The sequence below is a fragment of the Orcinus orca genome, chromosome 7, assembly GCF_937001465.1.
Source record: "Orcinus orca chromosome 7, mOrcOrc1.1, whole genome shotgun sequence".
Lineage (NCBI taxonomy): Eukaryota > Metazoa > Chordata > Mammalia > Artiodactyla > Delphinidae > Orcinus > Orcinus orca.
In genome coordinates this window covers 7,728,076-7,753,010 of record NC_064565.1, presented here as the reverse complement: position 1 = coordinate 7,753,010, position 24,935 = coordinate 7,728,076, and the positions used below count along the sequence as shown (strand labels likewise).

At 39.1% G+C, this 24,935-nt stretch overlaps 1 protein-coding gene across 9 annotated transcripts in view; it reads right to left on the bottom strand.

Annotated features, from left to right (window-relative positions):
• Positions 1–24,935, bottom strand: part of HERC2 (HECT and RLD domain containing E3 ubiquitin protein ligase 2) — a 230,679-nt gene that overhangs the window by 155,694 nt on the left and 50,050 nt on the right. For 7 of the 9 annotated variants that reach the window (XM_033400202.2, XM_049712569.1, XM_004276886.4 and 4 more), the window contains 7 exons: positions 22,779–22,936; positions 22,576–22,689; positions 20,750–21,001; positions 16,497–16,690; positions 10,956–11,156; positions 6,916–7,144; positions 6,686–6,810 (listed from right to left, as the gene is read on the bottom strand). In XM_033400202.2, coding sequence (XP_033256093.2) covers positions 6,686–6,810; positions 6,916–7,144; positions 10,956–11,156; positions 16,497–16,690; positions 20,750–21,001; positions 22,576–22,689; positions 22,779–22,936 — 1,273 coding nt within the window. Of the gene's footprint in view, positions 1–6,685; positions 6,811–6,915; positions 7,145–10,955; positions 11,157–16,496; positions 16,691–20,749; positions 21,002–22,575; positions 22,690–22,778; positions 22,937–24,935 lie in introns of those variants that run through there. The other 2 variants (XM_049712571.1, XM_049712573.1) reach the window with 2 other exon arrangements.

The window sequence follows — 24,935 nt, the reverse complement described above, 5'->3', positions numbered from 1 at the left end:
CCGCAGAATAGCTAAAGCTTTTAAAAAGACTGACACGCCTCATGTTGATAAGGTCAAGAAACGGCTAGAACTCTCATACACGCTGGTTCAGATGTAAATGGCACAACCACCTTGGGAAACTGTAAACACACACCCACCCTAGAACCCTGCAAATTCTAATTCAAACTATTTACCCAAAAGGAAAAACACGTGTTCACTGAAGGACTTTTACACAGCATGATAAGAGCAGCTGTAGAGACTCAAAAATCATCGAATGTCTATCAACAGGAGAAGGGATATACCAACAGTGCCATAATCACACAATGGGGCACTCCTCAACAGCAAAAACAAAGTGACACTACAGAAGCCTCTTAGATAGCCTCATCGACCAAACAGCAGGCAGCAGAAGCAAGGAGAACTACAATCCTGCAGCCTGCAGAACAAAAACCACAATCACAGAAAGATAGATGAAATGAAAAGGCAGAGGACTATGTCCCAGATAAAGTAACAAGATAAAACCCCAGAAAACCAACTAAATGAAGTGGAGCTAGGCAATCTTCCAGAAAAAAAATTCAGAATAATGAGAGTGAAGATGATCCTGGACCTCGAAAAAAGAATGGAGGCAACTAGAGAGAAGATGAAAGAAATGTTTAACAAAGACCTAGAAGAATTAAAGAACAAACAGAGATGAACAATACAATAACTGACATGAAAAATACACTAAAAGCACTCAATAGCAGAATAACTGAGGCAGAAGAATGGATAAGTGACCTGGAAGACAGAATGGTGGAAATCACTGTCATGGAACAGAATAAAGAAAAAAGAATGAAAAGGAATGAAGACAACCTAAGAGATCTCTGGGACAACATTAAACGCACCAACATTCGCATTACAGGGGTCCCAGAAGGAGAAGAGAAAGAGAAAGGGCTGGAGAAAATATCTGAAGAGATTACAGTCGAAAACTTCCCAAACATGGGAAAGGAAACAGCCACCCAAGTCCAGGAAGCGCAGAGAGTCCCAGGCAGGAAAAACCCAAGGAGAAACATGCCAAGACACATAATCAAATTCACAAAAATTAAAGACAAAGAGGGGACTTCCCTGGTGGTGCAGTGGTTAAGAATCCGCCTGCAGATTCAGGGGACACGGGTTTGATCCCTGGGCTGGGAAGATCCCACATGCCGCGGAGCAACTAAGCCCATGAGCCACAACTACTGAGCCTGTGCTCTGGAGCTGGCAAGCCACAACTACCGAGCCCACAAGCCACAACTCTTGAAGCCTGAACACCTAGAGCCCATGATCCACAACAAGAGAAGCCACCACAATGAGAAGCCTGTGCACCGCAATAAAGAGTAACCCCCCCTGCCACAACCAGAGAAAGCCTGCGCACAGCAATGAAGACCCAACGCAGCCAAAAATAAATTAATTTTTTTAAAAAGACAAAGAAAAATTATTAAAAGCAACAACGGAAAAACAACAAATAATATACAAGGGAACTCCCATAAGGTTAACAGCTGGTTTCTAAGCAGAAACTCTGCAAGCCAGAGGGAGTGGAAGATATATTTAAAGTGATGAAAGGGAAGAACCTACAACCAAGATTGCTCTACCCGGCAAGGATCTCATTCAGATTCAACAGAGAAATCAAAAGCTTTACAGACAAGCAAAAGCTAAGAGAATTCAGCACCACCAAACGAGCTCTAAAACAAATTCTAAAGAACTTCTCTAAGTGGGAAACACAAGAGAAGAAAAGGACCTACAAAAACAAACCCAAAACAATTAAGAAAATGGTAATACAAACATACATATCGATAACTGCCTTAAATGTGAATGGATTAAGTGCTCCAACCAAAAGACACAGACCGGCTGAATGGATATGAAAACAAGACCCATATATATGCTGTCTACAAGACACCCACTTCAGACCTAGGGACACATACAGACTGAAAGTGAGGGGATGGAAAAAGATATTCCATGCAAATGGAAACCAAAAGAAAGCTGGAGTAGCAATACTCATATCAGATAAAATAGACTTTAAAATAAAGAATGTTACAAGAGACAAGGAAGGATACTACATAATGATCAAGGGATCAATCTAAGAAGAAAATGTAACAATTATAAATATATATGCACCCAACATAGGAGCACCTCAATACATAAGGCAAATACTAACAGCTGTAAGAGGAAATCGACAGTAACACAATAATAGTGGGGGACTCTAACATCTCACTTACACCAATGGGCAGATCATCCGGACAGAAAATTAATAAGGAAACACAAGCTTTAAATGACACAATAGACCAGATAGATTTAATTGATATTTATGGGACATTCCATCCGAAAACAGCAGATTACACTTTCTTCTCAAGTGCACATGGAACATTCTCCAGGACAGATCACATCTTGGGTCACAAATCAAGCCTCAGTAAATTTAAGAAAATTGAAATCATATTAAGCATCTTTTCCAACCACAACACTATGAGATTAGAAATAAATTACAGGGGAAAAAACGTAAAAAACACAAACACATGGAGGCTAAACAATATGCTACTAAATAACCAAGAGATAACTGAAGAAGTCAAAGAGAAAATAAAAAAATACCTAGAGACAAATGACAATGAAAACACGACGGTCCAAAGGCTATGGAATGCAGCAAAAGCATTTCTAAGAGGGAAGTTTATAGCAATACAATCCTACCTCAAGAAACAAGAAAAATCTCAAATAAACAATCTAACCTTACACCTAAAGGAACTAGAGAAAGAAGAACAAAACCCAAAGTTAGCAGAAGAAAAGAAATCATGAAGATCAGGGCAGAAATAAATAGAAACAAAGAAAACAACAGCAAAGACCAATAAAACTAAAAGGTGGTTCTTTGAGAAAATAAAAAAAATTGATAAACCTTTAGCCAGACTCACCAAGAAAAAGAGAGAGAGGACTCAAATCAATAAAATGAGAAATGAAAAAGGAGAAGTTACAACAGCCACCACAGCAATACAAAGCATCATAAGAGACTACGACAAGCAACTATATGCCAGTAAAATGAACAACCTCGAAGAAACGGACAAATTCTTAGAAAAGTATAACATTCCAAGACTGAACCAGGAAGAAATAGAAAATATGAACAGACCAATCACAAGTAATGAAATTGAAACTGTGATTAAAAATCTTCCAACAAACGGAAGTCCAGGACCAGATGGCTTCACAGATGAATTCTATCAAACATTTAGAGAAGAGCTAACACCCATCCTTCTCATCAAACTCTTCCAAAAAATTGCAGACGAAGGAACACTCCCAAACGCATTCTACAAGGCCACCATCACCCTGATACCAAAACCAGACAAAGATACGACAAAAAAAGAAAATTACAGACCACTATCACTGGTGAATATGAATGTGAAAATCTGCAACAAAATACTAGCAAACAGAATCCAATAAGACATTAAAAGGATAATACAGGGCTTCCCTGGTGGCGCAGTGGTTGAGAGTCCATCTGCCAATGCAGGGGACACAGGTTCGTGCCCCGGTCCGGGAAGATCCCACATGCCATGGAGTGGCTAGGCCCGTGTGCCATGGCCGCTGAGCCTGTGCGTCCGGAGCCTGTGCTCCGCAACGGGAGAGACCACAACAGTGAGAGGCCCGCATACCGCAAAAAAAAAAAAAAAAAAAAAAAAAAGGATCATACACCATCATCAAGTGGGATTTATCCAAGGGATGCAAGCATTCTTCAATATACACAAATCAATCAATGTGATAAACCATATTAACAAATTGAAGAATAAAAACCATACAATCATCTCAAAAGATGCAGAAAAAGCTTTTGACAAAATTCAACACCCATTTATGCTAAAAACCCTCCAGAAACTGGGCATAGAGGGAACCTACTTCAACATAATATGTGTAAGTCCATATACGACAAACCCACAGCAAACATCATTTTCAACGGTGAAAAACTGAAAGCATTTCCTCTAAGATCAGGAATAAGACAAGGATATCCACTCTCACCATTATTATTCAACATAGTTTTGGAAGTCTTGCATTCTCTTGCATTCCTATACACTTAACAATGAAAGATCAGAAAGACAAATTAAGGAAACAATCCCATTCACCAGAGCAACAAAAACAATAAAATACCTAGGAATAAACTTACCTAAGGAGGTAAAAGACCTGTACTCAGAAAACTGTGAGACACTGATGAAAAAAATCAAAGATGACACAGATGGTGAGATACACCATGTTCTTGGATTGGAAGAATCAATATTGTGAACATGACTATACTACCCAAAGCGATCTACAGATTCAATGCAATCCCTATCAAATTACCAGTGGCGTTTTTTACAGAACTAGAACAAAGTATCTTAAAATTTGTATTGAGACACAAAAGACCCCGAGTAGCCAAAGCAATCTTGAGAAAAAAAAAAAAATGGAGCTGGAGGAATCAGACTCCCTGACTTTAAGACTATATTATAAAGCTACAGTAATCAAGACCATATGGTACTGGCACAAAAACAGAAATATAGATCAATGGAACAGGAGAGAAAGCCCTGAGATAAACCCACACACCTATGGTCAACTAAGCTACGACAAAGGAGGCAAGAATATAAAATGGAGAAAAGACAGTCTCTTCAATAAGTGGTGCTGGGAAAACTGGACAGCTACATGTAAAAGAATGAAATTAGAACACTCCCTACCACCATACACAAAAATAAACTCAAAATGGATTAAAGACCTAAATGTGAGACCAGACACTATAAAACTCTTAGAGGAAAACATAGGAAGAACACTCTTTGACATAAACACAGCAAGATCATTTTTGACCCACCTCCTAGAGTAACGGAATTAAAACAAAAGTAAACAAATGGGGGCTTCCCTGATGGCGCAGTGGTTGACAGTCTGCCTGCCACTGCAGGGGGCGCAGGTTCGTGCCCCGGTCCGGGAGGATCCCACAGGCCACAGAGCGGCTGGCCCCGTGAGCCATGGCCGCTGGGCCTGTGTGTCTGGAGCCTGTGCTCCGCAATGGGAGAGGCCACAGCGGTGAGAGGCCCGCGTACCACAAAAAAAAAAAAAAAAAGTAAACAAATGGGACCTAATGAAACTTAAAAGCTTTTGCACAGCAAAGGAAACCATAAACAAGACCAAAAGACAACCCTCAGAATGGGAGAAAATATTTGCAAACAAATCAACTGACAAAGGATTAATCTCCAAAATATACAAACAGCTCATGCAGCTCAATAACAAAAAAACAAACAACCCAATCCAAAAATGGGCAGAAGACCTAAATAGACATTTCTCCAAAGAAGACATACAGATGGCCAAGAAGCACATGAAAAGCTGCTCCACATCACTAATTATTAGAGAAATGCAAATCAAAACTGCAGTGAGGTATCACCTCACACCAGTTAGAATGGGCCTCATCAGAAAATCCACAAACAATAAATGCTGGAGAGGGTGTGGAGAAAAGGGTACCCTCTTGCACTGTTGGTGGGAATGTAAATTGATACAGCCATTATGGAGAACAGTATGGAGGGTCCTTAAAAAACTAAAAATAGAACTACCATATGACCCAGCAATCCCACTACTAGGCATATACCCTGAGGAAACCATAATTCAGAAAGACACATGCACCCCAATGTTCATTGCAGCACTATTTACAATAGCCAGGTCATGGAAGCAACCTAAGTGTCCATAGACAGACAAATGGATAAAGAAGATGTGGTACATATACACAACGGAATGTTACTCAGCCATAAAAAGGAACGAAATTGGGTCATTTGTAGAGACATGGATGGACCTAGAGACTGTCACACAGAGTGAAGTAAGTCAGAAAGAGAAAAACAAATATCGTATATTAACACATATATGTGGAATCTGGAAAAATAGTACAGATGAACTGGTTTGCAAGGCAGAAATAGAGACACAGATGTAGAGAACAAACGTATGGACACCAAGGGGGGAAGGCGGGGGGGCGGGTGGTGGTGGTGGGATGAATTGGGAGATTGGGGTTGACGTACATACACTAATATGCATAAAATAGATAACTAATGAGAACCTGTTGTATATCACAGGGAACTCCACTTTGCTGTACAGTAGAAACTAACGCAACATTGTAAAACAACTATATCCCAATTAAAAAAAATAATAATACGAAAAGAAATAAATAGTTCCTTAGGGAAAAAAAAAAGGCAAAAAAACAACATAACACTACATCCAACACAGGTGAATCTGAAAATCATTATCAAGGCAACATAAAGCTGACACAAATGAGTATATACTGTATGATTCCATTTATGGGACAATCAAAACTGGCAAAATTAACATCATCTGGGGGAGGCAAGAAAGTGTCCTAACTTCAAACACAAAGGGGCACAAAGGCACTTTCCAGGGTGATGGAAGTGATTTATATTATGATTGGGGTACCTGTCAAATTCATTTAAATAGACATTTAAAATGGGTACATTTTATCATACTTAATAATAACTCAATATTTTATTAAACTAGTAAAAAAATTTAATTACAGAAATATTTGGCTGTTACTAAAAGCTTTGTGTTTCAAGGTTTTTTTTAAATAATTCTGGCAAAGTGTCAGTCTCAGCTCACTGGGGAGTAAAATCACCTCCATCAGTGTGCACGCACGCGTGTGCGTGCACGCGTGCGCGCGCGCGCGCACACACACACACACACACACACACACACACACACACTCCTAGGACCATACCTGGATTTCTGCAGTAATGGCTGCATTTAAGGCTGATTCTAAGCCTCCATCAGCCATCAAGCTGCCCACAAGAAGATCAATCATGAATCGACGACCTGGACTTACGTTAACTTCATTGCCTGAAACTGGAAAAGGTAAAGTGTTTTTCCCAATGTGAGGCAAGCACCATCCCCTCTGGCACCCCCTCCTGGGCCAACCCCACCCAACCCCTGCTCCTAGCCCCAGCCCACCTGCACAGGGCAGGAGAGCAGAGAGTGCCCGGGCCCGCTCCTCAGCAGTTGGCAGCAGCACTGACCACCCACTCTGCAACACAGCCTGGGCGGCCGCCTGCACAGTACTCAACACGCCCGCACTGCTGGCCAGGGCCACCACCGTCTGCTTCAGGCTGTTGAGGAGGACGCTGCCCAGACCTAAACCAAGGAATTCTGGGTCAACCTGGTGACTGATGGCAGCATGCAACTGAAAGGAGAAAAACAATTTTCACTTAGAAGCCCTAAAAACAAATGCTTTCCAAATCTTATTAAAGATGGAATAATATCTCAAATTGAGTTTTACTCAAATAATAAAGGTAAAACTTCCAGTATAGGTATTTTTTTTAACCATACTAAAAATTTTTCACCTATAGTAGTTGAGAATCCATGGTAAGGTATTCTATAAAAGGAATTTTTTAAACCCAACTCTGAGTATGTATGTGGAAAAGATCAACAAAGAGGTTGAACCCTGTGGAAACAGCAACCTCTACCCCACCCCCAAGCACCCAAACCAAACACAGAAATAGTGAATATAACTAAAAACTATTAAAAGAGTAGACAGCCAAGCTGAGGGTATACAAGGAAAAGTATACAAGGGAAAGTTCTGGTTTAGCTCTTGAGACACACACAGCAGCAGCCAAGGGGTTCTGGGCTCAGAGAGCAGATCAAAGCCTTCTGAGACACAAAATGCTCAGGACAGCCCGCTGAACCTGAGCTTCCTGTCAGCCAGCCAGGGCCTGAGGGCAACATACTACCCACACAAGGCTTTGGGCACAAAGAGACCCCACAGTGAATCAGAGACCTGGCCTGCCCTGTGAGCAGATGTGAAATCAAATTTATACCAATCATCTAGGTATGGATATCACACGTCAAGAACTGAACACCAAAACTCATCAAGAGCCCAAGGAACTCAATGGAACCTCACAGACACAAGTACAAAACTGCCCTCTGAGGACATCTCCACAGCCAAGGGCAAAGGGACACTCCACAAACCCTCCCCTAAGGGTGGCCTCATAGTCAAAAAGGACAAGCCATACTATGTCACCACAAAGAAGTGTCACAGACAGGGTAAGAGGCAAAACGCATGTCCCAACAGATTTTAGCAATTTAAAAAACTGGAATGAATCCATAAAATAAGTAAATGTTCTTAGAGATCAAGGAAGGAACAGAAGCCAGAAGATGAGAATATAATGAGCAAATGAAAGCCCTGGAAAACACCAAAAATATAAATTCTGAAAATGAAAAAAACAGCTACAGGAATAAACACCTCAAAGCAGAGGAGTGAAGAGCCTGGGCCCCAGGTTCCAGCCCTAAACCTTTGTGCACTGGGTACCCAACCTGGGCAACATTCCTGAACTTCGTGCCTCCCCAGCTGTTCAATACAGATGGAGGGTGCCACCTCCCAGAGGGCTGGTAAGGGGATTTGATGATTCAATCAATATGTGTAAAGCAGTGCTCACATAAATTTTTTAAATAAACAGACAATTCAACAATATGGAACATTCAGCTAAATGATTCGTGAATTGAAAGAAGAGTGCTGAGTAAACCACCCAGAAAGCAGAACAGAAAGATTAAAAAGTGAGCATTAAAAAGGATAAACAGATTTTAAAATATCAAAGAAGTTGTGATACTTGGGAAAATAAAATGAGAAAGTTCAACATGCATTTAGTAGGACTTTTCCAAGGGGAAAGGTAGAAAAAAAGAAGAGAGCAATTCCAATGGTAAATAGTGAAGACTTTTCAAAACTTAACAAAGGTAAGTAATCTCAGATTGAACAAGAATCATAATCTCAAATTATATATACAAGAATAAATCCTGACCTAGATATAATGTATTAAAATATAAAACAAAGACAAAAACCTAAAAGGCTACCAAAGAGAAAGACAAATTAGCTACAAAGAAACAACAATTGCACTAATATAAGATTTCTCAGGCTTTCCTGGTGGCACAGTGGTTGAGAGTCCACCTGCCGATGCAGGGGACACGGGTTCGTGCCCCAGTCCGGGAGGATCCCACATGCCGCAGAGCGGCTGGGCCCGTGAGCCATGGCCGCTGGGCCTGCGCGTCCACAGCCTGTGCTCCGCAGCGGGAGAGTCCACAACAGTGAGAGGCCCGCGTACCGCAAAAAAAAAAAAAAAAAAAAAAAGATTTCTCATTGGCAAAAATAAAGGTCAAAAGACGGCAGAACATCTTCAAAGTGCTTTCTTCAAAGTGCTTATAAAATTACATATAACCTAAAGAGCTAAGCCCCATTAAATTATCTTAAGAGGTGTTAAAGGGACCCAAGTTTTCAGAGGTTGTAACTCACAGACCTTAAGGAAGAAATTTACTGAAGGAGGTACCCAGGAGGGAGGTGATGTAAGTAACAATGACAAAACAAATTGGTTTTTAAAAAAAAAAAAAAAAAAGGACTATATGCCTGAGTATGTCCTCTTAAAAAATGATTATGATAATAATTGAAGGAAAGTTTAAAAATAATTACTACATTTCACCAATCCTAAGAGGTATTTTCTTTCACATCTTAACTCTAAAATCAGAATGTATCTTACACATTGCAATTTGGAGCGCTTTTCTTTTTAGCAGCACACACAAAAAAAGTGTGCCTTGGAGTCAATGTAACAACAGACTATTGAACAATTCAAATACTGAAGATAGAAAGGGGAGTTTAGGTTTAATGCACCCTATAACCCCTATATTTTTCAGGAAGAGAAGTACTGATTAACTTAACACTGTGGAATTAACAAATATTTAATTTTTTTGTAACATGATTAATGTCCAGAAATCAAAATTTCAAAACTTAGGAACAATTAAAGGGATTTGAAAGGAAAAAACTTTTTTAGAAATTTGTTCAAAAGATAATAAAATGATGAACAAACTTACGCCAAGACTGAATTCAAATACATTAGTAATCACAATAATTGTAAAAGATTAAATCCACATAGTGAATAAAGACTCTCAAGTTGTATTCTTTTTAAGAACTGAGCTTTATGAGTCAATTTTTTAAAAGACACAACTAAAACAAAGACCTCGACAGACAGAACAAAGCAGTGGAAAAACAGATGGCATGAGGCAAATATGGACCAAATGAAATAGAGCCTAGAACATGTACAGGGTCTTTCTCCACAGCACCGACCAGAGCAGCAATGTCACTAGGAGACCATGGGAAGCAACAAAAAACTGGGCGGATCCATGACTAGGATACTACACCACAGATGCCCTGCTAAATGAGTTCCTACAGAAGACTTCTGGCGAAGGGAGATACTCTCCAAATTTCTGCTAATTCCATTTTGCAACTAAACATTACATTCAGTTCTGTGCTTTCTGGAAGCCAAGACAAAAAAGTGGAGGGAACAGAAGGGGTACATGATGGGTCACACAGCAACCCTCACATTATAAAGGGGGAAAATTACTTTGGTGAGAAAAACTGTTCTCTTAACATTAAGTCACAGGGTTTTATGACAAAGAAAAACACGACGATCAAAGATTTTAGCTACAGTTCTACTTGGAAAAAAAATTTTTGTAGCTTTTCTTCTTCTGACATTTAAACTTAACCTTCCCCCTGAGGAAGCAGAGGTACCCGTGGAGGACACAGAGCTTCCTGAATGGGGCTCCCCTCTCAGTCCAGAGGAGAGGCTGGCGACCACCTCCAGCTGATCTCCCAGTCACCTACCGTCTCACCCAGTCACCTACCGTCTCACCCAGTCACCTCTCCACACACAGCAACAGGAAATTCAAGACCAACTCCCTGATGAATGCCAACAAGCTGAATTTAGCAGTAATAACGCAGTCCATATATGCTCTTACCTGCATGCAGATACTGACTTCCAGGGTAAGCACAAAATAACTAGACTGAATTTTTTAAGCCTCATACACATTACACTCCATCATAATCTGACTTTAAAACACTTTAAAATTTTCATTAGCAGTTTATTCAACAGGCTAAACCCCATACCCTTTAATATGCATAAACATCATTACAAACGCATAAGACACTTACAAAATGAGGGAAAGGAAAATACCTGAAGTCGCAGAAGATTCAGTGTTGCCACAGCCATACACTCTTTCTCTTGGGGTGGGGGCCAGTCAGCAGTGCCATCCATCCCCTCACTCACTTGCCGTAGTAGGAGGTCTAACTGCTCAAAAGTCATTGAGCAGATGTCCACCACAAAAGGGACACGGAGGCCAATGGACCACTCAGAACAAGATGACCAAGCAAAACTCTATGGAAGAAACACAAGAACCTAAAATGAATCTACACATTCACCGATCAGCCTGTTCCACACGAGAGATTCACCATTATGAATGACGAAGGTGCCCTAAGTTACTACTCATTCATCCCTCTGATTGTCCCAAATGCACAAGCACCTTCAGTTATCTAACTCACATGCTAACAGTTTCCAATTTTCTCTCATTTCACTACCCCATCTCATTTGCCACAAATAAACAGGTAAAAAGTTTTTCAAAAATCTTTTCACTACCAAAATTAAGCAACTCAATAAGCTAAAATTAAACACTAAAAGCTATTCAACTAACCCCCAAAAAAGTCAGGAAACAATAAAGAAACAAAAAGGTGAGAGCAAACAAAAAACAAATAAACAATGGTAGACATTAAATTTAAATGGGTCTGAACATAAAAACAAACAGAGATCATCAGGATGTAGGAAAACAGAAACTAACTATACAGTATCTACAAGAAATCTACCTTAAATATAAAGATAAAATTGGCTTAGTAAAGGGATGGAAAGTGGCTTATTAATATCAGACAAAGTAGACTTCAGAGGAAGGAAATTACCAGGACTAAAGAGGGACATTATATAATGATAAAAGGCTCAATTCACAAAGAAGACAGAACAATAATGAATGTATATGCCCCTAACAACAGAACCATAAAACACATGAAAGTAAAATCTGAGAGAAATGAAAGAGTAACAGATAAATCCACAAATGTAGTTGAAGATATCAAAACTACCCTCCTAATAACAGACAGAACAAGCAGACAGAAAATTAGTAAGGATTTAAAAGAAATGAACAAAACCATCAATGAACGAGATAAAAATGACACTTATAAAAACACTTCACCCAAAGAGTTAAAATGCACAAAATTTTCAAGGATGCAAGGAACATTCACCATGATAAACCATATTTAAGACATAAAATAATTTTAACTATTTAAAAGAACTGAAATCATATAGAGTATGATCTCATAACATAATAAAATTAAGCTGAAAACCAAGAACAGAAACTAGAGATCAATAAGAATAAATCAGATGTATATAACTGGAAAAATCTCCAAGCACTTAGAAATTAAACAACAGGTTTCTACATTCCAATTAAAGTAGTAAAATACTGATTCTAAGTAGCCTGCAAAGAGTTATGTAGTATACAGTAATTCCTAGAGCAACCGCAAAAATAAAAACCTATAAAAAGAAATAGTCAAATTCAAAATAAATAAAGGTAAATGAAATACTAAAATAAATGTTCATTTATCCCCCAAAAAAACAAAAGAAGCAAAATAGAGGAACAAATAATAGAAAACAGACAAAAGCCAAACAATAAAATGGAAGACCTTTATCTATACATGTCAATTACAGTAAATGTAAATGATCTAAATACACAAATTAAAAGACAGATTGACAACAATAAAAAAAAATGCAACTATACATAGCATCCAAGAAGTTCACTATACAGATAATGAGACAGGTGGGTTAAAAGTTGAAGATATAAATTTAACAAAACATGGACAGGACTTGTATGCTGAAAACACTGATAAATGAAATCAAGAAGATGCAAATAAATGTTTAGACATAACATTTTAATAGATTAGAAGACTCAATGTAGCAAAGACGTCAATTCTCCACAAACTGATAACAGGTTGAACACAATCCCTACCAAAATCTAAGCAAGATATTTCTGCAAATGTAGACAAGATTATTCTAAATTTTAATGGAAAGGCAAAGGGACTAAAATATAGACTTCTTAAATTTTTTTCAAATACATGGAAAAGTTATAGTACTCAAACACTAATTAAATGAAAATAAAACTGGAGTACCTACATTAAAATCAGACAAGAGACTTCAGAGCAAGGAAAAGCAGGGATAAAGTGGGAACACTGAACAACAATTAAAGGGTCAATTCACCAAGACAACCGAACAATCCAAAATGCGTATGCATCAAACAAAAGAGTTTCAAAATACGTAAGACAAAAATTGATAAACCCATCCTAAAATTCATGTGGAATCTCAAGGTACCCCAAATAACAAAAGGAATATTGAAAAGGAATAACGAAGTTGGAAAAAAGACTCAATTCCTAATTCAAAACTCACTACAAAGCTACAGTAATCAAAACGGTGTGGGTCTGGCATAAAGACACACTTACAGACCAACGGAATAGAATAGAGTCCATAAATAAACCCTTGCCTATATGGTCAAATGATTTCGACAAGTGCCAAGACCATTCAATAGGGAAAGAACAATGTTTTCTATAAACGGTGCTGGGAAAACTGCAAAAGAATCTATTTGATCCTTATCTTACACCATATATGACAATAAAGTCAAAATGGATCAGAGACCTAAATATTAGACCTAAAACTATGAAGCTATTAGAAAAAAAGACTGGAAAACCTACATGACCATGGATTTCTCAGATATGTATGACACCAAAAGCACAGACAACAGAAGAAAAACTAAAACTTTGTGCATAAAAGAACACTATCAACAGAATAAAAAGAAAACCACAGAATGGGGAAAAAACAGTTGTAAATCATATACCTGATAAGGGATTAATACCCACAATATAACAAGAACTGTTACAACTCAAAAAAAAAAAATCTAATTCAAAAATGGGCAAAGAACTTGAATACATTTCTCCAAAAAAGACACACAAGCACATGAAAAGATACTCAACATCTTTCCCATTTGGGAAGTGCAAATCAAAACCACAATGTGATACCACTTCATACCCACTGGGATGGCCTTAAAAAAAACAAGAAAAAGGAAAATAACCAGTGTTGACAAGGATGTGGAAAAATTGAAACCCTTGTGTGTATCTGGTGGGAATGTAAAAATCATGCAGCTGTTGTGGAAAAACAGTAAGGCAGTTCCACAAAGATTTAAACAGAGTTATCATAATGATCCAGCAATTCCAATCCTAGATATATACTGAAAAAAACCAAAAGCAGGGACTCAAACAGATACTTCTACACTAATATTCATAGCTGTATTATTCACAATAGCCAAGAGATAAACAACCCATGTGTCCACTGAAGGAGGAATGGATGAACAAAATGTGGGAGTTACATATTTTTATTATTAAGCCTTAAAAAAAAAATTCTGATACATGCTACAACATGAATCAATGTTGAAAATATTATGCTAAGTGAAATAAGCCAGACACAAATGGTCAAATATTATGTGATTCTACTTATATGAGATACCTTGAATAGACAAATTCATAGAGACAGAAAGTAAATTTCAGGTCACCAGGGGCTAGGGGAGGAGAAATGGAGAGTTACTGTTTAATGGGTACAGAGTTTCTGTTTGAGATGATGAAAAGGTTCTGGAGATGGATAGTAGTGATGGTAACACAATGCTGTGAATATACTTAACATCACTGTATGTTTTACCCTAATTTTTTTAATGATCAAAAGCATTAAAAAAAAAAAAACTGACAGAACCAAAAAGAGAAATGGACAAATCCACAATTATTCTTGGAGATACCAACACCACCCTCCCCAAAGGAAGACAGAACAAACAGACAGAAAATCAGCAAGGATCTAGAAAAACTGAATAATACCATCAATGAACTAGATCTAATTGACATTTATAGAACACTTCACCCAATAATGGCAAAATATATCAACAGCAAAATACTCTTTTTAAGCACACATGCAGAACATTCACTAAGAGAACACAGCCTGAGATATAAAACAAACCTCATTCTGAGATATAAAACAAACCTCAAATCTATAAGAATTGAAATCATATAGAGTTTATTCTCTAACCACAATGGAATTAAACTAGAAACCAGTAAAAAAAAGATAACAGAATGATCTCCAAACACTTTGAAACTAAACAACACACTTAATCCATAGGTCAAAGAGCAATCCACAAAGGAAATCAGAAAATATTTTGAACTGAACAAAAATGAAAATAATCAAGATTTGTGGGTGCAATTAAAGCACTGCTTAGAGGAAAATTTATAGCATCAAGCACTTATCTATTACAAAAGAAGAAATGTCTAAAGTCAACAACCTAAGCTTCCTCTTGAAGAAACTAAGAAAACAGTAAAGTGATGCCAAGCAAGCTGAAGAATGAAAAAAGGGACAAGAGGAGAAACCAATGAAATTGAAAGCAAAAGAACAAGGGGAAAATTAATGAAACCAAAAGCTAGTTCTTTGAAGAGAGCAACAAAATGGATAAACATCTAGCAAAACTGGCAAAGAGAAAAGACTCAAATTACCCATATCAGGAATGAAAGAAGGGATATCACTGCAGACCCAAAGACTTCAAAAGGTCAATAAGAGAACACTAATAAGGAAAACTTTATACATAAAAACTGGGTAACTTAGATGAAATTGAACAATACCTTGAGTGCCACAAACCAGGAACACTCACCCAAGAGGAAACACTCTGAATAATTCTATATTAAAGAAATTGAATTTGTGGTTAAAAATCTTTTGAGAAAGAAATCCCCAGGCTCCTATGGATTCATAGAAAAGCATTTAAAGAAGAAATGACACTAATTCTACACAACTCATTCCAGAAAATAGAAGAGGATGGAACACTTGCCTACACTTTTTATGAGGCCAGTTTTATCCGGATAAAAAGTCAGACAAGAAAGCACTAAAAAAACCACAAACTAGTATCTCTGAAGAGTCCTGACAGAAAAATCCTCAACAATGTATTAAGCAAATCAAATCCCACAATATAAAAAAAGAATAATACACCATGACCAGGTGGGGATTATCTCAAAAATACAAGGTTTGGTCAATATTTGAAAATCAGTCAATGTATTCCACTATATAAGCAGACTAAAGAAGGAAAACGTGATCATGTGAGAATAAAAAGCATCTGACAAAGTTTAACATCACTCAGGATTTTAAAAAAAGAAAAACTTGAAAAAAGTAGGAGTTAAAGGAAACGTCCTTAATTTAATAAGGCATCTACCAAAAACAAACAAACAAAAAAACATACAGCTAACATCACAGTTAATGGTGAAAGACTGAATGCCTTCCCCCTACAATCAGGAACAAGACAAGGATGCACCCCCTCCCTGCTCTTACTCAACATCATATTGGAAGTCCTGGCCAGTGCAATAAGGCAAGGAAAAGAAAGAAAAGGCATACGTATTGTAAAATAAAACTGTCTCTATGTCCAGACAACAGAACTGTTTCTGAAGAAAACCGCAAGGAATCACAGCGAAGCTCCTAGAACTAATAAGTGAGTTTAGTACAACTACAGGATATAAGGACTAAACACACAAGTCAATGGTACTCCTACATACTAGCAATGAACACTGGGAAACCAAAATTCTACAAAATGCCAAGCCATCTACTCAGTACCTGGGCAGGTCCGCAGGCAATCCCAACTATGTGTTTGGTATCCAGTCCTGGCAGCGCAGCAGGTTCTGGCTTGGTCACACGCAAGGTGTCAAAGTGCTGGCACTGGTCATTGCTCCCCCAGCTGTGGACCTCACTGTCCTCAGTCAGGGCCAGGCAGTGGGTGGAGCCTGCAGCTACATCAATCACCTTCTTCCCTGGGAGGAAAGAGGGATGCAGATACAGGTTCACGCCTATGACTTCTGTTGCAATAAAGATATTTACTTTAGGCCACTCAGGTCAGAAGGCATTTAATGTCAACTTCTAAAGGATAATTCATTGCTTTAATATTATTCACAATTCATCTGCCTTGTGTACATTACTAAAACCCCTGTTGTGTTTTACTAGCTACAACTTATTAAGCCCTACAGCCTGCAAATAAAATAATTCTAGGGTATGAAAAGGATCTGTTCATTTTTCTCATCCATTCAGATTTTCATTCAGAAAAAGACAAGTGTACTTTTAATTAACTACTAGATCATATTCTCCTGTCCCAATGTATAACCAAGTGCACTCTTTTTAAAAAAGACTCTTGTGTTTTTAGAGCAGTTTTAGGCTCACAGTAAAACTGAGGAGAAGGCAGAGAGATTTCCCATATACTCCCTACCCCAACAGATGTTTAGCCTCCCATTATTAATTTTTTTACACATGGCTGTCCAGTTGTTCCAACATCATTTGTTGAAATGACGATCTTTGCTCCATTGTATTGCCTTTGCTCCTCTGGTCAAAGATCAGTTAAGTACATTTATGTGGATCTATTTCCAAGCTCTCTCTTCTGTTCCAATGATCTATTAGTTCATACTTTAGCCAATACCATACTGTCCTGATCACTGTAGCTTTACAGTTAAGTCTTGAAGTTGGGCAGTATCAGTCTTCCCACTCATTCTTCTCCTTTAATATTGTGTTGGTTATTCTGGGTCTTTCACCTCTCCACACAAACATTAGACTCAGTTTTTTGATATCCATAAAATAAATTGCTGGGATTTTGATTGGGATTGCATTGAATCTATTGATCAAGTTGGAAAGAACTGACATCTTGGCAATATTCAGTATTCCTATCAATGAACATAGAATATCTTTCCATTTATAAAGTTCTTTGATTTCATTCATCAGTTTTGTAGTTTTCCTCATATAGATCTCACACATATTTTGTTAGACTTATACCTATGTATTTCATTCTTTGGATGCTAATACAAATGGTATTGTGTATTTAATTTCAATTCCATTTTTTTGCTGCTTGTATATAAGAAAACAATTAACTTTGGCATATTAACCATCTCGCAACCATCTTGCAACCTTGTTAGTTCCAGGAGGGTTTTTGGGTCAATTCTTTCAAATTTTCCACATAAACAATCATGTCATTTGTGAACAAAGACAGTTTTATTTCTTCCTTCTCAATCTGTATAGCTTTTATTTCCTTTTCTTGTCTTACTGTATTAGCTAAAATTTCCAGTATAATTTTGAAAAGGAATGGTGAGACGGGACATCCTTTCCTTGTATCTGATCTTAGTGGAAAGGCTTTGAGTTTCTCACCATTAAGTATGACATTAGCTGTAGGATTTTTATAGATTGTATTTATCAAGTTGAGGAAGTCTCCTTTATTCCTAGTTTACTGAAAGTTTTTTTAAATCATGAATGGGTGCTGGATTTTGTCAAAAGCTTTGTCTTCACCTATTGATATGATCATGTGATTTTTCTTCTTTCATCTGTCAATTTGATGGATTACATTAACTGATTTTTTTTAACATTGAACCAGCCTTTCATAGTGTCTGAGTGTGTGTGTGTCTGTGTGTGTCTGTGTGTGTCTGTGTGTGCATATGCATTTTCTTTATATGCCATCCATCAACGGACAATTTGGTTGTATCCATGTCTTAGCTATTGTGAATAATGCTGCAATGAACATGGGGATGCAGATAATTTTTCAAGTTAGTGTTTTTGATACCCAGAATTGGAATGTCTGGATCACATGGTATTTCTATTTTTATTTTTTGAGGACCCTCCATACTGTCTTCCAGAGTGGCTCCACCAATTTACAGTCCCACCAACAGTGCACAAAGGTTCCCTTTTCTCTACATCCTTGCCAACTCTTGTTATTTCTTGTCTTTTTGATAACAGACATTCTAAGAGGTATGAGGTGATATCTCACTGTTTTTAAATGTATTTCACTGATGATTAGTGATGCTGAACATCTTTTCATGTACCTGTTGGCCATCGTTATGTCTTCTTTGGAAAAAATGACTATTCAGATCCTCTGCCCATTTTTTAATCAGATCATTTGGGTTTTTTTGCTGTTGAGTTGTACGAGTTCTTTATATATTTTGGATATTAACTCCTTATCAAATATATGACCTACAAATATTTCCTCCCATTTCATATGTTGTCTTTTCATTTCTCTGATGGCTTCCTTTGCTGTACAAAAAGATTACTGATTTTAGATCTTTCTTCTTTTCTAATATATACATTCGATGTTATAAATTTCTGTCTAAGCTTTCACTGCATCCCACAAATCTTGAAAAGCTGTATTTCCATTTTCATTTAGTTCAAAATATTTTAAAATTTCTCTTGTGATTTCTTCTTTGACCTATGTGTTATTTGGAAGTATACTGTTTTATCTCTATGTATTTTGGGATTTTCCAGCTAATTTTCTGTTATTGATTTCTAGTCATTTCCTTTGTGGTCTGAGAGGAGACACTGTTTGACTTCTCTTCTTTTAAATTTGTTAAGGCGTGTTTTATGGCCCAGGCTGGGTCTATCTTGGTGAAAGTCAAAATACACTCTTCAGTGAGAAAGTTTTCTAAAACAAAATCTATTTCTCTCCAAAGTTAAATGATGTAAGTGTAAAATATATTTTTTCTATTTAAATAGTGTTAGCAAAGTACTGTATTTTTGCTTATTAGTAAATCTAACATGACCAACACAAGGGGTGTTTTCAGACATGTCAACATAAAAAATAATTCAGCTGAAAGAACTCTACTACAGTAAGAGAAACAATTCTATCCAAAGAGCCTATTTTAAGAACTACCAAATGACTGTATGTATCAACAGTCACTTAAATACTCTCACAGTACACTAACTCTGTATCTAATTAATGTTGCTGAGGAAGTTGATTTCCTCCACTAAATGAAAGGAATATAAACAAGAAGGCAAATAAAATTCAAATACATCTCCATAATAAACAACCAATTGTATTACTCTGTAACTTATCTCAGATGCTTAGAAAATAATAAACACCAGAGGAGCACACAAAACTTCTAATCACCAAAGTGTTAACATGCTTTAAAATAAAAATGCTGGGGAAAGGAACCCGCAAGTCCCAATTAAAAGGCTCACTTCCAAACTCCCCTGACAAAAAAGCAAAAACATAAAGGAGAATCCAGCGCAGCAATCCAACAAACTTCATCCCTTGTGTCAAATGCAGCCCAAGGCCCGTTTCTGTGAATAAAGGTGTATCGGAACACAGGCGCATTTGTTTTCATATTGTCTATGGCTGCTTTGGGGCTACCACAGCAGGACTGAGTAGTTAGGAGAGACAGCACAAGGCCCTCAAACCTAAAATTACACATAGAATCTGGTCCATTAAAAAATAGCCTGCCCACCCCCTGTAGTGTAGAGATAAAGCACTACAGGCCCCACCTGGTACACTCATCACCAACCTCTCCCATACTTTACAAGGCACCTGTAAAGCACACCTACACGCCTTGGCTCCCATTCCTCCCAGCTGCTGAGAATGCATGCTGGACACCCTTGAAACCAAACAAGAAGATTCATCCATAAAGGATAAGTTCAAACAAGACCACTCCAGGCTGACCCAACCCGATCTCCCTCTGTGCTCCCATAACACCACGCATATCCATAGCAAGCAGACGACCTCACCAAACGGAAGTTAATCTCACTGAGGCCAGCTGAATGAGTAATGAATGGGTACTTGCCACAAAAAAGAACTCTCCAATAAAAAAAAAACAAACAAAAAAAAGAACTCTCCAACACCGGTAAAATTTTAAAGTTTCAAATTAAATTTGATGAAAATAATTCTAGGTCACTTTTTAATACAGACAAACCACTTTCCACTTATTATCTATACCTATCAAAATGTGGATAAAAGCTTCTAATGATGAGTCATTCACAGATGTCAGATAAAGAAAAATACCTGCAAACTTTAAAAGATTACTAAAGACAACTGCCTCAGATGGTTTTAAAAGTTTACATTTTGCACTCACCTTGCAATCCTTCCAAGAGTTTGGGATAACGAACATGTTCCTCTGTTCCATGCCCAAGTCTCTGGTTGTCACCTTTCCCCCATGAATAAACCTGGCCGTCTTTTGTCAAGGCAACAGAAAACTGACTTCCACATCGGACTTTGACAACATCCAAGTCTTGAAGCTTCTCAATCAGCTTTGGTGTTTTGCAGCCGTCACTACCACCTCTGCCCAATTTCCCATAGTCACCATCTCCCCAAGACCATACCTGACCTAAAAAATACAAGTTATTTGAGTAAAAATAACTGTACATCTAAAGAAAACTTCTAAATGTCTGCAAATAATCAATATAGCCAATAACACACAAAAATCTAGACCACTAATGTATATAGCTGACACTACACAGGTGGTTACTGACCAAATGAAATCTAGTTTCTATTCAGGTTGATAGAGAAGCAATTAAGAAATGGAAAGCTGAGTTTTCTTCTTGTTTTAACTGAATGAATAATAAAATCCTAACCCTTGCTAGTTTGGGCTCAATGATACTGCTTCCACTAATTACTAAACACAGAGCGAAAGCTCCACTGCTTCCATAAAACACAGCAACTGGGCCCATGGCCCACTGCACACCACTCTTGTTGTGTTGACCACAAGCCAAACGTACGATTGTATTTATTCCCAGTAACAGTTGTTAGCGTAATTTAATTAAATATTACATAAGGGGATAAAATTAAGTTGCTCTCTGTGGGAGAGCAAGGCTGAGAGGCTCCCAGCTAATCCTGACAGACCCCATGATTCGAAGGACAAACCCCCACAATACTGAAAGACAAATACAGTTTAAAAAATCAACATCAAGGGCTTCCCTGGTGGCACAATGCAGGGGACACGGGGTTTGATCCCTGGTCCGGGAAGATCCCACATGCCACGGAGCAACTAAGCCCGTGTACCACAACTACTGAGCCTGCGCTCTAGAGCCCGCGAGCCATAACTACTGAGCCCGCGTGCCTAGAGCCTGTGCTCCGCAACAAGAGAAGCCACCACAATGAGAAGCCCCCATGGCGCAACTAGAGAGAGCCTGCGCGCAGCAACAAAGACCCAACGCGGCCAAAAATAAATATAAATAAAATAAATTAATAAAAAAAGAAATCAACATCGGGAATTCCTGGCAGTCCAGTGGTTAGGACTCCACCCTCTCACTGCTGAGGGCCCGGGTTCAATCCCTGGTGGGGGAACTAAAATTCCACAAGCCGTGCAGTGCTGGGTGGGGGGGGAGGGGGAGGAATCAACATCAAACTTGATAAATGTATCCTCAAAAAGTGTCAAATGAGTACAATCGCAGTAATGAACACAAATATAAAACTGAAATTAAAAACAAGTATCATACTGTGAATACACAAAGACTAAGCAGGATTTACCACAGGGAATCAAGGGTGGCTGAACATTAGGAAATATAATCACAATAATCAGAAACGACTTAAAACGTCAATTATTCCATTTATTTTCATTTCTCTGTTAAAAAGTAAAATGCCCAACCAGGAAGGATGGTAGCTCTCTGGCCCTGGGTAACAGAAGTTACAAGTCCCATAACTTCTCTACCTCTCCTGAAGACACTGAGGTGCACACTTAAAGACTCCAGGGACTTCCCTGGCGGTCCAGTGGTTAGGACTCTGCGCTTCAACTGCAGGAGACCCAGGTTCAACCCCTAGTCAGGGAACTATTATCCCACAAGGCGTGTGGCACAGCCCAAAAAAAAAAAAAAGAAAAGAAAGACTCCAAAGCTCATTCCCTCTAGGAGAGCGGCCCTCCTCATCCTGAGAGCCTGTCCAGGGCAGCAGTGCCCCACATACCATTCTCCGTCACAGCCAGCGTTTGAGCATCACCACTCCCACATGCCACGTCAATGACCTTCAGCCCTTTGAGCCCAGCTACCAGCATCGGAATGGCCTCGTCTTCACTGGAGCCTTCAAAAAGATAGGACCACTGTTACTGCAAGTCCCTCAGAAGAGGCAGCCTCATGCTGCATGCTCCAGCTGACTCAGAGCAGACATACCGTGGCCCAGTCGCCCATAGTTCCCCCGGCCCCAGGTGTACAGCTCGCCCTCGGCAGTGATGGCCGCGCTGTATGTGCTCCCACACGCAATGTGCACCACATGCTTCCCGGCCTGCTTTCCTGAGAAGGCAGAGATCACCTTAGGCTCCTCAAGAGGCCTGTGGAGAGAAGAGGAACAAACGTGAATGGCCTTCTGAGACCTTCCTATTAGTGACACTACTGGGAATAAACTATCAGAGCGTCAAAAGACACTTTCACCTTTCAGGTGCCTTATGAAATAATTAAGAAATACAGAATTCAAACACATACCACCTCCATGATTCTTTGTTAAGTGGGCACCTAATGCCAAGCATGGCATCCAGCAGACTATCACAACAGTGTCTGTTAAAGACAAAGGTGATCAAGTCCATGGCAGCTGTGGTCACAGTGGTCTGAATGGTGGCCTATCCACAGACAGCACTCAGCAACAGGGAAAGATGAAGCTCACTGACAGAGCCAGAAACAGAATACTACCAAGTGGCAGAGGGCAGGTCAGTGGCCACCAGGAGCTGGAAGTGGGGAGCAGGGGTTGGCTGCAAAAGGGTCCAAAGAAAGGGGGAGGGGGATAGGAGTGGGTAATGGAACTGCTCCGTGCCTCATTTATGGTGGCTCCCAGCTGCAGGCATTTGTGAAGCTCAACAGACGGTGTAAGGGAAGCTGATGAATTTGTAAATCTCCTTACACATGGTTGAAATTTATACGTATTTGTTAAACAAATGAGAAGAAATGATGCAGCAAGGTTTACTAATCGCACTACTATCTATATTTTACAAATGAAAAGTCAGAAACAGCAAGGATGAACTGGGCAGAAGAGTCTCCTTAGTTGATTCTTCACCTTCAAAATTAGCAAAATGCCCGATGCTTATAATCTAAAATATGTCTGATGTGATTGGTAACACCCACTCTAGCCTCTCCAAAGACATAGTTTGCTCACTTTGTGACCCACTTTTCTGCAAAATAAACAAACACAGAGGCAGGGGCACACACGGGAAGGGGGACAATGACTCTGCTCTGGTACCACTTCCCCCTTCTTCCATTCAGCTCAAGTCTCAACACCCCCACCACACACACCAAAGTTCCTCTGCAACTCCTGCCCTTCGTACTGGTCTCCTTTCCTTCCCTCAACTCCTCGAGTAATGGACAAGTTAGTCAACCTAGCATTTAACTTCAACTGAGTATTATTTTATTACAACATATTTTATGCATACTAATTATATATAACATAAAAAAAGTAAAAAGACTAATGCCTCCATCCTGTAGCTCAACCCTTTCAAATCCTGTGTGCTCCATGCTAATCCTGCCCCCCTGCTAACCTGAGAGTAACAATTCTAAGTTCTGTACTTATCACTCCTTTTTTCCACTATCATTTTACCACATTTGTCTGAGTCCCCTACAACACTGTCCAGTCTGGAATATCAAGTCTGCTGAATGCTAACACCCAGTATGCATGACTCTTTCTTCACGGTTTGGGATCCTTCCTGGTGGATGTCCACCTCCACCCCAGTAAGAACGGGGCAGTCTCCTCTCGACTGCTGCTGCCCACTCCCTACTCACGGCTCTGACCACTTTGAAATGGGGCTGCATCTTCAATTTCAGCCTAAGGCTCCACTCACAACGGCAACATACAAAAGGGCTCCTCTGATTCTGAGGCAGCCATCAGAACTCTTTCTTTTCACAAGCCTGCATTGAGAACAACCATTCTGTTTTATTTCTTGGTCTCTTACGATAATCAAAAGCTTCCGCAAAATAAGGTATTAGGAAACTCTTGATTTTATTAGCTGGGAAAACGACAGTATGGCTCAAGGAAATGAGGACCTCATCTGACAGAGATGTATGGAGACTGTAAATGAAGGAAGAACGTGGGATTTGGTTTAGGAAACCCCACGGTGAGGGTGCGGCGTGGGCAGCTAACAACAGGAGTAGCAAAAGCTGGGGGAGAGGAACACGAAGGCCAGCTGCCATCACTCCCTGTGCTGGGGGCATGGCTGCCCAGGGCCACCAGAGCGCCGATCCCCCTCGGCAGCCCTCTCCGTCCTAGCCCTACATGTCTGAGCAGCTGCAAAACACCTCACCACACTTTTCTTTTCCACCCTATTTTGGTTACAGCAGCACAAGAGT